This window comes from Hyaloscypha bicolor (genome assembly GCF_002865645.1).
Source record: "Hyaloscypha bicolor E unplaced genomic scaffold K444scaffold_17, whole genome shotgun sequence".
NCBI lineage: Eukaryota > Fungi > Ascomycota > Leotiomycetes > Helotiales > Hyaloscyphaceae > Hyaloscypha > Hyaloscypha bicolor.
The window spans coordinates 610,324-626,830 of record NW_020194519.1 but is presented as its reverse complement, the minus strand read 5'-3'; the positions used below and the strand labels follow the sequence as shown (position 1 = coordinate 626,830).

The 16,507-nt window shown below is 35.7% G+C and overlaps 4 protein-coding genes across 4 annotated transcripts; 1 reads left to right on the top strand and 3 right to left on the bottom strand.

The window, feature by feature from the left end:
- Positions 1–704: 704 nt before the first annotated feature.
- K444DRAFT_608413 (uncharacterized protein) lies at positions 705–1,331 on the bottom strand. The gene is made up of 2 exons (XM_024879381.1): positions 1,012–1,331; positions 705–817 (listed from the first exon to the last, which is right to left on the bottom strand). The coding sequence occupies exons 1-2, from the start codon at positions 1,258–1,260 to the stop codon at positions 791–793; spliced, it is 276 nt and encodes a 91-aa protein (XP_024741641.1). The 5' UTR covers positions 1,261–1,331; the 3' UTR covers positions 705–790.
- A 6,794-nt stretch (positions 1,332–8,125) lies between these two features.
- Positions 8,126–8,723, bottom strand: K444DRAFT_640544 (uncharacterized protein; the record flags this gene model as incomplete). Its single annotated transcript, XM_024884508.1, has 2 exons — positions 8,126–8,502; positions 8,591–8,723. 2 exons carry the CDS (start codon positions 8,721–8,723, stop codon positions 8,126–8,128), a joined length of 510 nt encoding a protein of 169 aa, XP_024741640.1.
- Positions 8,724–14,165: 5,442 nt separating this feature from the next.
- Positions 14,166–14,411, bottom strand: K444DRAFT_490484 (uncharacterized protein; the record flags this gene model as incomplete). The annotated part of the gene is made up of 1 exon (XM_024873200.1): positions 14,166–14,411. A coding segment is annotated over one exon (246 nt), but the record flags the coding sequence as incomplete, so codon positions are not given.
- Positions 14,412–15,882: 1,471 nt separating this feature from the next.
- On the top strand, positions 15,883–16,507 carry K444DRAFT_625384 (uncharacterized protein; the record flags this gene model as incomplete). Its single annotated transcript, XM_024882520.1, has 3 exons — positions 15,883–15,944; positions 16,053–16,220; positions 16,348–16,507. The coding sequence occupies 3 exons, from the start codon at positions 15,883–15,885 to the stop codon at positions 16,505–16,507; spliced, it is 390 nt and encodes a 129-aa protein (XP_024741638.1).

Sequence of the window (16,507 nt, the reverse complement as noted above, 5' to 3'; positions counted from 1 at the left end):
TATATATCTTATATTACCTTAATATAGTATTAAAAGATCTAGTTTTTCCTAAGTTAGCCTCTATAAAATCTTAACCTTTAAAGCTATAAATATTCTCGAAATAAAGTAATAAAGCAAAGAGACTAATAAAGAGAGAGAAAGAGAGAGAGAAAGAAAGTGAGAATAAGAATAAAGAGAGTAAGAATAAGAATAAAGAGAATAATAGAGATAGAGATATTTCGAGTATTATAGGAAATAATAGTAAGGATAATAATAGTAAGAAAGGTATGCCTCGCAATTTATGGAATCTACTATATAAACTATATAAGTTAAAGAGGGGTTAATAATAGTTAAGAAAGGGGGGCGGAAGTAGGGGCAGGGGTAAAGGAGGTACTAGAGATATTATAGTAAAGATAAATACAAATATTAGTATATTTAGTAACTACGAATAGCTTTATTTTGACTACCTCTATATAAGTTATATATACGAGTATAATAGTAGTTATATATGCAAAATGCGGTATTTTGGTTACGGGCGATTTTTGGTAGGGTGCACACGTGCCACAAATCAGATATTGAAAACCGGATTCGAAAATCGCTTGATCACTTGATCCTTACGGCTTTCCGTATGCCGGCGAGGAAAGCGAGGAACACGAGTTCATGGCCCTCGATCACGTCCTGCGGCCCGAGCTCACGCAGAGCCGCGTGCGTCTCCTCAAGGTGCTCGGTAAAGGTTATCGTTAAGGCCCTGCCACTGTTCCTGTGACGGCGTAAGTGCTGAGAGTGCGGCCCAGTTGAAGTCTTCGGGCGTCTACGGGTCGGCCCGGGTGCGGGTAATCTGCGAGTCTCGATGTCAGTCTTTCCTTCAATAGCCACGTCCCAGCGACGAAAGATTGACTCGAAAAGGAAAGGGTTGAGCCAAAAGTGCAAGAGCGGTGCACTTTGCATGTTGAATAGCAGACTTTGAGGTCTATTGCCGCTTGACAGCGGATATGGGTTCAAAATGGGGATATCAGATCAAAAGACGCGTACCATGGCCGCTAAGAAGAGCAGGCTGAAGATGAGCGTGCTTCCAGCCATTGTAAGGGCTAGTCTGCGCGAGTATGACAGCAGGCGAATAATCTGGGCACGCTCCAGGTCCACAGCGTCGCGGGCGGCGTAGTAATCTCTTGTGCCGGCGGAAACGGCTCTAAAAAATTCTGGTGCTTCCGAGGGGTGACGAAAGAGTCGGAGAAATCTGTGGGTGGTCTCTCGGTGGATTGCCAACTCGTAGTCCGACATAATGACTTGAGGTGAGTGAGGACGGCTTTGTACTTTTTCCAATAACCTCATCTACCCCCAGGTCAAGGAGAGCATGGAACTTTGGGGAATGACGCGGCGCTTGGATCCTTTGGGAACGAGATCATCCAAAGGTCAGCTTATGGCCAATCCTCTCCTCAAATGCCGGGTCGAACAGACCGGGAACGCTGTGATGGTGTGTAGAGCGACGAATGGGAAATTGACGATGAGGGGCAGTAGGCTATTTATGTCAGTTGGAAATCACGTGACAACCCCTTCTATAACCCCCCGTAAATGATTACAGTGGGCCCTTGGGTCACGCCACCCTGAAACCTCGTTTGTATCCCCGAGTTAGAGAGTATTAGGTGCTTATGAGAAGTACTATTCGCTGGAGACCCTTGAGATGAGCAGTGCTTGGGTGGTAGTACGCAGTATGCTTGGGCCCACTATACTCATTCAAGGGGGGGGGGGGGCGGTATAGTAGGCTTTCCACGATCCTACGGATCCGATAAGCGCACCTATAACATTTTCCCCAAACTTACTGTTTGCTGGATAAATTTTGTTCCACGCCCTAAGGGCATATAAAAATCATTCTAATCGATTTCTAAGGCCTCATTTCATCTTTCCTAGTACTCTAAGTATTATTTTAGGTATAATATTATCTTCTACCCCTATTCGGGCAAATTCCTTATAATTCGCCTCCCAAACCGCAGACTTTATATACCCGCAAGAATTCCCCTCTTTTACTAACCTTAATTATACTTTAAAGAAATAGAAGGAACTAAATATTAATTTTCTTTTTTATCTCAACTCAGGTAATAATATATATACCTATAATATTACTTCTAAGGCTATTTCTGGCTAGTTTAAAATACTCGAATATAAAGCTTATATCTTATATATTATAATATATAATTTTACTACTATAATAAGTCTAATAAGTATAAGTTTATATAAGATATATATAATAAAATCGTTTACTATTTTATAAACTCTTTCTTTATTAAATCTAGTATTTATATCTTAATTTATATTAAAAACCTATTAAATTCTAGTATATTTATAACTAATTTAGCAAAATCCGTTATTTAAATAAATATTATAAAAATCCCGTAAAAGTTAGGAACTAAATCTCGATCTAATAAATTAAGCTTTATTTTCTTTTCTAGAAATTAATTTATTTTAATATCCGGAAAAGCCTTTTTTATCTTCTCTTTCTGCTTTATTTTAGCTAATAGTAATAATAGAAATTCGAAAAAAACAGAAAATTACTATTTTCTAATTTTAATAAAGCTTTAAGCTCTATTAAATAAACCGAAATTCTTTATATTTTATTAAGAGCTTATTACTAAAATTACGAATATTATTTTAGTATTAGTTTTACTAATTTTATTAACTCGAATTCAATAAGCCATTATATTATCTAATCTTTTTATTAGGAATCTTTTTAGTTTTTAAAAGAATATCGAAATTATTACTCGAATTTTCCGAATAAAATCTATTAAATAGCCCGAAATCTAATATAATTGTATTATTTCTAGTATTTTATTTAATTTTTAATTTATTTCGAGACTTAATATAGCTATAATAATTAATATTACCGAGATTATTAAAAGGGAAATTATAGTTCAAATTACTAAATAGCTAGTTAGCTATTAATCTTTATATTATAGCTCAAATTTATAAATTAATAAAACTATTTAGATTATATTCTTTTTAATTTCTATTTACTTTATTTATTTATTTAATACTAGTAAACTATTAAAAGCTATTAATAAAAAAACAGCTATATCCCGTTATAATTCGGGCTATTAAGGCTTTTATAATCCCGTAAAATTTATTAAATATATTTACTATAATATATATAATATTCGAATTAATTAATATATTAGCCTCTTTAAAATAAATTATATAAAAAACATATATTATATTTATTATTATAAATTATTTCCGGCTAAATATAAATATTATTTAGTAATATTTTACTAAAAGAATAATAAAATTATTAAACTAATTAAAAAAGAACTAAATAAATTCTATTATTAAATTATTTATAATTAATAAATATTTAATAATCTAGTATTTATTTTAATATTTATTTTAAAACAAGTATTTACTAATTTATAATTTTAGTTATAAGTCTAAAGTCTAGTTATTATTAATATTATAAAAATAAAAAAATAAAAGAATATAATAATTACTAATTATAAAAAAAAATTCTTTTAAATTATTTCCATTTCCTTATTATTTTCTTTTTCTAATCTAATTTCTAATAGCTATTTTTAATAAACTATAATAATAAATAAAAACTTTAATAACTCGAATTATAAATATTAAAAAGCTAGTAATAGCCTTATAGCTTATATTATATATAATAGTTTAGAAATAGAAATTTAGAAATTTATTATATAAATATAAATAAAAAAGGCTTTTATTATATTATAATTTTATAGTTTACTTTTATTAAAAATATAAATATAGTTTATATTTAAAAACCTTATATTTATTTTAAAACTAAAATCTAAAACTATTCGGGCTTTAATTATTATATTTTAATTAATTCTTAAAATAGTAAAAATTTTATTAAATAAAAAATTAAAAAACCCCGTATTATAATTTATATATATAAAGAATTTAAATTTAAGATATAATAATATTACCTAATTAATAATTAAAACTTATTCTAGACTAATATTAATAAATATATTATTTTTAATATTTATAAATAATTACTTTTTTCTAATATTAATTCGAATTAATTTATATTATAATTCAAATTATAAAATACAAGTTATTATTATTTCTAATTAAATTATAATTTCTTTAAATTAATTTTATTATTAAATTCCGGAATATAATTTTCTTAAGTTTATTAAATTAGTTAATAATAGCTTAGCTAAACTTCTAGATTCTTAAAATATTATAAGTCTTAAATAATTTAATAGCTATATAAAAGTATTAATAAAGGATTTTAATTTATTAATTTAGATAATTAATAAATCAGATTATAATAAAGGTAATCTAGCTATTTAATAAATATTAAAATATAAAAAAGCCTATTAATTATACTTATTAGTATATAATAGAATTTATATAAATAAAGTTTTTTAAGAAACCCGAAAGTTTCTAATTATAGTTTATAAAACTAAATAAAAATACTAGAAATAATAAATTAATAAAATTAAAAATAATAAAAACTTTTATAAAATTATTAATTAATATAAACTAGCTTTTAATCTTAAAGCTTTATTATTAGAAATTAATAGTATTTAAATTAAAGACATAATATAATAAATAAAAGCTCTTTATATAAAAATTCTCGAATACTTTAATATAATTAATAATCTTAAATAGAACTAGAAATCTTTCCCGAAATTAAATTATTTCTATTAAAAATATAAAATAATATATTATTAGTATATTAAATACTTTTCCTAAAATGAATTATATTATAATTAAATTATTTAGGTTATATTAAAATATTATTAAATATATTATTTATAGCTTTTATAACTAATATTTAGCTTTTAATTATTTTCTATAATTATAAAAACTTACTAAAATAATTATATTATTTTTATATATTTTAAAAGATTTTAAAAGAATTATTATTAAATATATAGCCTAAATTGCTTTATTTATAATATTTTCTAAAGTATTTAATAATAGATTTTATTATTATTTTTATTTATAATATTAAAGCTATTATAATAACTAATAAATAAATAATAATAATTATTATAAATATTTAAAATGCTTTTAATATTCTTTTTATTAAAAGATTTCTTATTTATATAATTAAATAAAACTAATTACTATTATTATTTTAATTTATTTATAGCTTTTTATAAATTAAAAAGTTAAAATTAGATTCGAGAAAAAACTATTAGTTATTATAATATTAAATATAGTATTTCCTAAAAATTAATATTATTACTAATTATTTATATATTTTATTTTATTAAATTAATTATATAAAACCCCGAATTATACTTTAAATATATTAATAATATATATTTATATTATATTTTATATTTCTTAAATACTAATATTACTTTTCTAGCCTTTAATATTTATAATATTTTTATATTTAAAAAACTTAAAATAATTTACTTTTTTAATAAATAAAATAATAATTTATTATTATATATAATTAATAAAAACCTTATAATTAAATTAATTACTATTATTTCTATAATAAATAATTAGTTTATTTTTTATTAGCTAAATATCTGATTTAATTATAAGCTTATATTTAAATATTATATTATTAAATAAGCTATAAAAGCTTATAAAGTTTCGAGTTATATTTGAGATTTTATTAGAGCTAAAAATAAACTACTAGTATTATATTTTAGAAAAGCTATTATAATTTATAATTTATTTTTAATATTTTATAATACTAAAATATAATATATAAATTATATTAAACTATTATATACAAATTATTAAAACCGAAATCTAATAATTAATATCTAAATTAAATAATATATTAATATAATTAATAAAACTCTTATTTTTATTTATTAAAGAATTATATTATTTCGGGATTCTGAACTTTTTTTAAATTATTATAATATTTAAAAGACTAAAATTAAACTTTATAATATAGCTTTAAATAATTAATAAAAAATATTTCCTAGCTTAATAAATTATTTTATTATTAATAATTAAAGGCAAATATATTAGTATTAATTAATATTTAAAAATAAAAATCTAATAATTAAAAATTCTATTTTCTAGTATTTTATATTTTAGGCTAATAATATATATATTTTTTTACTAGCTATTATATTAATTTTATAAAAAAAGTTAATAATATAATAACATAAGCTAATTTTAAAATCTAATAAATAATTCTTTTATTAAAAAATATTATAATTTTCTTAAATAAATCTAAGAAGAAAAAAAGAAAAAAAAGTCTATTAAATATAATAAGATTATTTATTAAAATAGCTATTAAATTACTAAAAATTATAGTTTTATTAATATATTTCTTTATATTTTTAATATAAGAATTATTAATATTTAAAAAAAGTTTTATTATATAATTAAGAATCTTTTCTCGAAAATTAGCTAGTATTATATTATATTTTATATAAATAATACTCTAATTATTTAATACTTATAAAGTAATATTTTCGAATACTTATAATAGGCTTTCTATAATTATTAAGAAATAATATAAACTTATAATATTAAAATTAAAGAAAATAAAATAATAAATAAGTTTACTAATATTAGTATTTCCTAAAATTATAATTCTAGTTTTATATTAGAACTAATAATAAGCGAAATTTATTTAATTTTTAAATAATATTATAAAAAAATTTAATATAATATTAAACTTTTTATATATTATAAGAAATAAAAATTAGACTATAAAATAAAACTATTATTAAAACTTAAGCTCTTATATTTTATTTTGTATTATTTTCTCATAATATATTTTATTTTATATTATTTATTAATAATATATTTTATATATAAAAACTTCTTTTAATATTACTAAAAGTTTAATTATATTAATATTATTTTTATTTATTTTTATAAATATTTCAAGAATTCGAATATATTATTTATTATTATAAAATAGCTAAAAATATTTATATATTAGCTTAAAAGGCTATATTTTAATATATTATTATTTTTCTAGCTTATTTAATAAGCCTAAAGATTTTATAAATCTTTTTATTATTATAGAGTTTTATTTTAAAATATATTCTTATTAAACTATAATTAAAAGCTATTATATAAATACTTATATATATATATAAATTAATATAATACATTTTTTTAAAAGAATTTATATTTATATATATTTTTAAAAACTAGTTTTAGGCTTTAGAATTTTCTTTTAGTATCTATTAGAAGTTTTCTTTATTTATTATATAATTTATATTATTTTTCTTTATATTACTTCGAGCTTTTTAGTTTTAAAAACTTATTATATTTTTTATTTTAATTCTAAACTCGGCTTTTTAGTTATATATTTTTATATTCTATTAAATAATTTTTAGAAATATTTCTTTTATATATAATTTATTATTATTTTAAGTTACAACCGTGGGAAACATGAGTTCGAGGATGCTTCTACCCGGTACCTGCTTATTAGGATGTAAGTTGGTTGAGTATTTTCGTCGGTGGAAAGAATACAACAGCTTTTCCTAATACACGGGCCAGCACCCTTCTCCCTGAGTTTCAACGCCCAACAAAATTCTACCCTCCTCAACGCTCTCTAGATTTCAAAATTCAATGAAAAGGGAAGATCTGCGACAAACTAAACATCCCCCGTCTGGAAGCTGCACGAAGAATAAAGTGACAATTGCCCGAACAATGACAAGGAGTCGTCTTATCCGACCCCCTCCCACCTCTCTTCACTGTTCCCTCAAGTTTTGTATTCATAAACCATGGCTTGTCGGACCGAGGTTGTGTCAGGAGGAAGATGAGGGACTACAGACTCGGCCTGACGGTTAGGGTACTTGTTGTTTGCTCTTTCAAGCATGCCGATAGTGGTGAGTTATAATATAAAAGCGTTTGGAGATAACGGAGGTATGAAACTAGTATGTTGTAGGAAGGAGCGAAGTGAACGGCAAGTATTCCGCACCCGAGGGGGAATGGAGCTTGGGATAATTGGGGAATGAGTATCTTTCCAGTGCAGAATGGAGAAGGAGTGCTTGGAAAGAAAGACGATATGTATTGAGTATCATTAATTGACCCGACAGTTTTGCGCACTCAAGATTAGTCATGACGAGCAACTGCCATAGAAGCGTTGGTACTGCGCCTCATTACCCAAAGGCCTACAACTGTTTCCATTTCCCAAAAAAAAAGGAGACATACAGAAACTCCCATGATCTCCAGTATACACTCAGCAATACAACAGCCCATTAGCATCCTGCGTCAAAAATCCGCTCACCCCAAATGGATCTGGTTGCCCATTCGCCAAAGCGGTAATAGGTGCTCCCCCACCAACTTGAGGATTGTTGGCATCTTGTAACAACTGAAATCCAGAACTCAATGCCAAGTTATAGTCCAGAATGACACCCGAGGGTAAGTTGGGGGAGGAATAAAGGGTGCAGGAGCGACGACCACCATCGAGAGGATTACCAGTATGTTTCCAGACCCAATTGGTGCAAGATGCGGAGGCGGTGAGACAGGCGGCGATGCAGTCGCAGGCTGTTTTGACATTGGGGAAGAAGATGTCGACTTCGGTGACTACACCGGTCATATCAATACCTTGGTAGTCTGTCACAATGCATTAGCCATACTTCGAAGACAGTGGTAAAGAGTAATAGCAGAGTAGAAGGGAAAAGAAGAGAAAATGGAGACGAACAGCGAACGCAGCCACCTCGGAAGTTATGCGGGATTACAAGCGTTGGGAAGTACTTGGTAGTGATTTCGCTCTTGCAAATTGCGCCTTCGAAGCGGGAATTGGCGTCTTTAAAGATATTGAATTGGTCGTCCATGTCGTTGTAGTCGAGGTTATTATTGCGTTCGATAGCTGCGCCAGCAAGAACACTAGAAAGGAGGAGGACCGGTGTTGCGAAGGTAATGAAATGCATTTTGATTGGCCTCGGTTTTAAGTGATTGAAGAATTATGGACTGAGAAATGGCGTTTTGGCGGAAATGGAAATTACTTATGACAATGCTGGATCTTGGGAACGGAGAGAGGCATGTCCATGCTTATAGGAGACTTCTTCTCATTCCGAGGACGCACGAGATTCAAGCAAGGAAATGGTAATATCGTGGCTGCGTGAGAGGATGAAAATTCCTTGATGTGGCCCGTCTCAACGATCGCTTGCAGCACTTGTTGCAGCGTCGATGAGGAGCTCATTTTGTTCGAACTCAGGCGAAGTCATCTCCACTTCAACCGGCAGCTGCTGCGCCCAACGCCATCCAGCCCAACTACCAATCTCGTCAAAGAAGAAGTAAGCGCAAAAGCATCGGTGACATGAGGTCATTTAGTGATTGGAACGCCTCATCACGGGACTCCGAAATGTGACTGCAGGAACTGACAAATACCTGAGGGAACAACTTAAATTTCGAAGGAGCCATTGGAGGCGTCTGGTGTTACGCTGAATACGAACGTGGCTGCACGAAACACCTCGAAATAGGTCTAGAGCCCCGAGCGCAACCCTGGAAAGAGGGGTCGTACCCTAGTAGCCAATACTCTTATTTTGAGTTTTCTGGGGAATCTTGGGAGTGAGATGTCAGATGTGGCTTGACGAGAGGGGATATTCAGCTTGACAACGATTCTTGCATGCGGGGATTCAATTGAAACCAGATGCCCGGGAGGGTCCGGGTGCTCCGCAACGGCTCAAATCCAAGAAATATTTGGCACGTGAATAATTGAGCTTTGGATAGAGCAGTGCCCTGAAGTTGAAGAGGGAACCCAGTTGGATGGGGCTTTCCTTCCCACTGATGTGTTGGCGGTGATGAGGGATACTCCACGTTCTGGCCGTAAGAATTCGCCGAGCGGGTAATTCCTTGCATATAAAATCAAAGATTTTTGCATCTTCACTTGAAGATAATTTTAGATAAACTTCGTGGAGGTCGATGATCCTGCAGGATTCGCAGTATATTTGAAACTTTACGGCTGCCGACCACCACCAACGAAAGCGAAGTAATACTAAACATCCGTAGGAGAAAGCTAAATAACACACGTTTCTTGCATCAAAAGGATCAGAAATATTAACGCGAACCATCATCTATAATATATCTAGGAGACATGTTATGAACTTTAAACTATAATCCATGGTGTTGTGATATGCGCAAAGAGGGCGAGTACAAGACATAATTCCCTAATTCCCGCCTCCCAGTATAGAACCACGGACAGCAATACAAAGATCATCGAGAACTCACCTGACGAAGGATCACAATCCTAAGTTGAACGGGAAAACCTTTGAAATAGAACAGTCAACACGACTAATCAAGTCTTTAGTTACTATAATCGGGCGAATGTGCGAAATCGCTCCCTCATTATGAATTATTGATCCGAGTTATACTATTTTAGTAGAGTACCTTATATTATAGAATTTCTTAATTTATTACGAGGGAGCAGTTTTCGCATATTTGCCTAACTATCTAAGTGGCTAAAGAACTTAATTACTTGTAAAGACTTGCCATTAATAGAAGAATCGTAGTGGGTCACGGTTATTAGTGCCTGCTCTGAGTTATAGAACTACACACTATAAGTAATGAGGAGAAGTCTAACAATGCCCGAGCGCTCATGGCACTATAATTTTGAGTTAATTGGCCGCGAATCTGCTTCAAACGGCATAGGCCCATCCTGTGCAGCCTCAAATTCAGCAATAACACGGGCGGCAAACGACTATAGGCATGGATTGAGAGCGGAGCGGCCATTTTCGAAACACCAGGAGCATAAATCTCTGACCGTTACAGATCTCAGCTATAACCTAAGCCGTTTTAGAATATTAACACCTAAAGTTATAAGGCCTCCTATAGCCCCTGTATTTCTTACATATATATGGTCTGAAATTATAAGAAAAGAACAGTCGCTATCTTCTTGTTTTTAAATCTATATATATCTATTAAAACTTAAGCCTTTAAATTAAATTCAGAGCTTATTTCTTAACTTTTAAGTTTTAAATAATTAGAGTAAGCCCGTTAAACATATATTTATAAAATAGATATATTTATAGAATAACTTAATAAGAGCCTTTATTATAATAAAGTATTAGCTATAGTAAGTACATACTTTTCTATAAGGCGAGGAAGTTAAGGGGAGGGAAAGTTCTCTCACGGCCCGCTAAGCGAGGCCCTAAGCGAGACTGCCTGTCTAATCGCAGCCTCCTCTTTTATCACGCAACTCGAAGAATAAGATGGTTCGAGTAACTGAGCATATACACATGGCTCTAGCCGTAGCAATATATCCTAAGAGCGGTGCCTTGACTACAAGTAAGATCGCAGGACGCGGATACTGAAGGAATATGATTTGGCGAGCGTCCTGTAACTGACCCTGACGATAGTACTGGATTCTTGACTGCATAATACGGTATTGGTAGAGGTTGTGGTCATGTGTCTACTCCTCAAGTGGTTATTCTATAGGCCAAAGGTATTCGCATCTACCGACACGAAGCACAAAATGAAAGCATGGGGGAAAATTGGAGACACGGTACCAATTTTTGCAGATGAATTTGAAAACGGTCCCTCCATTTTTTTCGCCGATCGCCGTGAATACCTTGCAGTTTAGCATTCAAGCCTCGTCAGTCGTGAATGTGAGTGAATGGAATTGCGCAAGGGAAGAAATTCCTCAGCGTCTTCTGACCAAGCACGTTTGTGGTGAGTCCACTCGGACACAGATTAGATGACTTGTGAGGCCTCTGTATGACCGCGACGAGTGGTAAGATTATGAAACGCCTGCTAATAAGCAGGTCCACCAGTTTCTCATTTCCTTTACTCTTATGCATTCTTTTATTAATGGGCCATAGCGTTGTCTCCCCTCAGGCCACCCTTCCCCATAATCCCTAAATGCCATTTCCACCATCTCCTCAAACTCCTTCCCACATACATACCTGTAAGGTTCCTTGTTCTGATTCATGCGACATCGGGAGCCATGTTTGCATAACTGAACTTTTTTTTTCAATGGGCTGCAAAACCAGAGCAAGTGTAGAAATCTTGTCAAGCTGTGCAAGAGTGACTATATCAGGATCTTAAGGGCCTTCGGCCGCGCCCACGTGTGGTAGTACGTCCCAGTTGATGAAGTCGACGTTCGTGTCGTTGAAAGTGTCTGTCAAAGTCTCGTCGCGGAATGGTGGTGCTTGCATGAAGGCGCCACCATACATCGACGAGTCGTCCCCGCGTTCGGGATAAAGAGGCTCGGAGGCAGTCATGTCTGCAAGGCCCTGTTGGTGACAGCGTTGTTGCGAGGCAACGACAGATGTCCCGTCTTGTGGTACGTATTGAAGGATGTTAGCTGTGGTTGACTGTGCCGTGTCCTCGCGTGATGCCAGTCCTGGGAGTCGGTCATCAGAGGGAAACCTTGCAAGATCATTGACATCGGCTTCATTAGTTGCATGTTGGGAGGAGGCAGATCCAGAAGCATTCGAAAAGAAGCCAGAATCGGAGAAACTGCCCCCTTCGTTATCTCGCGGATTAAGTTTTCCGAAATCCGACATGTCCAGGAGCGATTCGCTGTCCATCTGCGGAGCTGGAGGTTGGTAGAACCGCTCCAGAATCGCTGTTGGTCTTCTGTCTGTGATTGCATCTGACGCCATCCTTTCTTCGCCCGGAGGTGCGAGTTCCGAATCTGGAGTAGGACTCAGTATCGCTCTGTAGCTTGAGAATGCACGGTTCTGGGCTTCTTCCAGAAAGCTCATCATTTGACCGCGCAGTCTTTCTTCGATGGGTTGGACCTCCCTGCCTACAGCATTCTGGAGAACGCTGTTGAAGAAGCGGGGGAGCTCACGGCGGAGGTAGTCCTCGTAATTTGCTAGGCCTCGGGAGTCGGGAGACCTGTTTGTGCCCTCTTCGAGGTCTCGGATTTGCTCAAAATCTGGAAAAATGTCAGTTTAGTGGGTAGGCATGGGAAATAGTCTAAGGGAGGGAAATGTGGTGACGAGAAGTCGGTAGCGAAGAGGGGACAAGAGCTATGGGTAACTTACAGGGGCTCGGCGTCACGTCGTCGGGCTTCGGGCCGAAGAGTATTTCATAGATCTGAGCCCACCGTTCGGACTCGGTCTGGCCCGGATATGCCTTCTTCCTGCACTGCAACTGCTCTTTTATCTTCCTCGTTATGCCATCTACCGGATGTGCTGTTCTCGACGGGCATCCAGACTCAGCTACGGTATGGCCCTCGAGTTCTTTAACGGTGCTGAAGAGATCTTTGCATCGCTCGCATTGATTGATAGAATGGTAAGTATATAAATGAGCTCTTGGTTGCAGAATTGAGTTAGCTTCGGGGCAATTTATGGTGGAAATAACACCCACTTTACGCGTGCTACTGTGGCATGTGAATTGAGAGCACAATGCTTGTATCTTTGAATACAGTACTTCCTGGGATTATTTTTGCGATACGGACACGCAAACCGTACAGAATTTCCCGTCATGTCTAGAGGTTCAGATCTACTCCCACCTCGTTTCGATCGCCTTCCATTGTTATCATCAGAGCCGTCGTCTGCATTACGGCGTGATCGTTTTGTTCCCTTGGAATCTGATGATATAGGTTGAGAAAAAACAGCCTCCTTGGATGGTGAGCCTGAAGCAGATGCAGACTCCGAACCACGATGTTGTATATTTGCCTTCCAGACTTGGCTGAAAATCACCCAGAATTCTTCCATGAGACGATCAACCAGTTGTGCCTTTGCCGGCGTCAATCGACTTTGAATCAAGGAATCCTCAAAGGCGATGCCTTGTGGATTGAAAGAATTGTGCATATTCGCCATATCCTCATCACTGTCTACCTCCCAGTCTGTCTCGTCTTCCGAGCATGTAGAGTCAGTCAAAGAGTTGGATCGAGACACAATTGCGGATTCTTCTGTTGGGTTGCTCTGGAAGCATACCAATTGGACTTCTGAAAGCAGCCCCGCGCTGCTTTCGCTATAAGTAGTGGAAACACTATCTGTGCTTTTCTCCATTAAGCTGACATGGGTGGTGATGGCTTCGGATCGGAATTCTGCAACTGTTTCATTAGCTGGGGATGCTGAATGTCGACGTTTCTCCAGAGGGAGAGTTCGTGGCTTCGTAGCTGCCGTTCCAGCCTTAACTTTTGATGGTTGGGGTTTGCTTTGTGCTGGAATAGATGGCGGCCGATTTGTGTCTTTAAGACTTGCATTCCAAGTGGATCGAGAACGAGAGGGGTAGTTCAGTGACCGTGTCGCCTTCGTCGCGGGATAATGTATACTTTTAGACTTCTCTTTCCCCCGTCCCGCGCTCTCCCGTCTCCTGTGTCGGTCCTCCTTCTCCAAGTCATGGGGAAGCTCCTTACTCTTCTCTTCTTTTCTCCTCAGTTCTGGAGGCATATACCCAAGTGGAACCAAGCCATCACAATGGTGCCTTTCTGTATATCTCGTGGCCCAGGCATAATCTTCTTGGGAAATTAGATGTTTCTTCCTCATGTACTCGATTACCAAGAAATCAGGTCGTGCAGAATCTTGCCGCACTTGGTGCCGGAAATGATCGCCGATGTGCAGCATTCGCTCTCTCCAGTTATAGAATGCATCTCTCTTATCCCCGAATGGTGCTTTATCGCAGAAGAGACATATCGTCTTGGGCGGGGGCCCATATGTACCGAAGTGGGAGACGCTGTGCAAAATCCACTCCTCGAATTGGTCGGGGTGAAAAGAGATGTCACAACCCAGATACTCAAATTCGCAAGGCAATTCATAGTTATAGTCATAGTCTAGCACCGTTGAAGCTACTGTTGAAGCTGCTGTTGACGCTGTTGTTGAAGCTGAGCTGCTGATGAGACTGTCGCGCCGAGTAGACGTGCTCAGGCTAGAGATAGTAGACCTCGTGCTGGCAGAGGTTGCTGGCCTGAATGCCAGGGGCAGGGGCTGTCCATAACTGGCAGTACCCGTTAACATATTGGGCAATGTTGGATGGTTTGGCATAATGAGGGGCAGTAATTTCTGTGGGTTGGTATACGGTGATGGAGGTGCTGGTATCCTCTGGGAAGCATGTTCGGTGGGCGACTCATTGTGTTGAATTGGCTGCAAAGATCTAAAGCCTCCGTGTTCGTATTTTGGCGCGTGAGGTACCGGCGCTCTCGAAGGTGTCAGAGGAATTGCGGCCTGGCGGGGAGAATGGGAGAGTCCTGGGGGTATGCATTCATCCCTGCCATTCAATAGTTGACCGATCCAGGACATGATAGAAACCGAAGGAATTCGAGATACTCAATTGATGGCTGTTGATAAATGGCGTTTCTTGTTTGATGAACTTAGCGGCGCTAAGGAAGACACTTGAGTCCTTGGGCACTCATGCTTGTATATCGGTGTTGAATTGTCATCGATATGTTTGCCCTAAAATCGGTGGAGCCCGCATGGAGCGGAAAGGCGGCGATTGTTGGAAGGCGATTGCTTGGGCGAAAAGCCTCTCATGTGAAGACGTCCTGAGTGCCAAATGACGGAAAGATAAGGGCGACTGGCACATGTGAGTGCTTATGATAGGGGGTTCCTCTTGCCTCAATCCTGAACTCGAGGCGTCGACCGGTAACTCTGGAAACACGATGGAAAGATTGCGGATTAATTGAACGAATCTGCGTCGTGAGAAGAAATTGCAACGATGCGGCCTTGGCGGCCGAATTGACAGGGATAGTTATGCAGAAATCTGCAAAAGTCATCCTTTGCGTTGACTCGCTGAAGCATTGCCTGGCACGTGACACGTTGCGACAGTTCGACGACAAATGCATTCAATTGCGTAAGTGTGGTTCTGCGACAATTGAAGTGGAAATACGCTCGAAAAGCAATGGGCGATAGAATGGAAGAGATCAGACATACAAATACGAGATCTTTTCCGTCGAGATCGTTGTCCCACAAACGGTCCATACTATTTTCTCTAACACCATCGCCTACAACTTATCCTTAGATGTATGTGACCCTAAACGAAAATACCGGAATACCCATTCTGAATCATGTATCAGCAGATCCACTCCCGCTTCCACACGTTATGCCGGCCCGATCCAACACATCCTCTTTCGAGGGAAGCATGACCTCGGGTAGTGGCTCTAGGTGAGTGGCCCGATATCAAGTGGTTCTCAAAGCTCCAATGCCCGACGCCTCATAGCTAAGCTAGCTGCCTTAGTTGCCTTCAGTGACGAGCGTCTGACTTCCCTTCAGTATTGGCCCTCAAACACAAGTCTCCGACACTCTCGGACGCTACCTCAACGCCGCCACAAACATCTCGGGGCGTATCGCACGAGGAGAATTCCAAAGCAAGAAAGAGCATGAAGAAAGGGCCAGGAGGGCCATCGCCGAGTTTAACAGAGTCGTCAAGAGGGACAGTTAGTGAGTTAATTTGGATGGACCTGTGCTAAGGCGTTAGACGACTTGAAACGTGCTGGAATTGATCGATGGGCAAAACAGTCCCGAGAACCCCGATTGAATAGAGAAATAGTGTTAGAAAATGAGACAGTTCAAAGAGTACTCTCATGGGAGAAGCACGTCCCAGTGGCACCGCCCATGGTGCAAAAAGAAGCGAGATTCGCTCATCTGAAAATACCTTTATCCCTTCACTGCCACCACCACCACCACCACCACCACCACCAGAACTAGTTTCTACTCGTCCAGCGTAA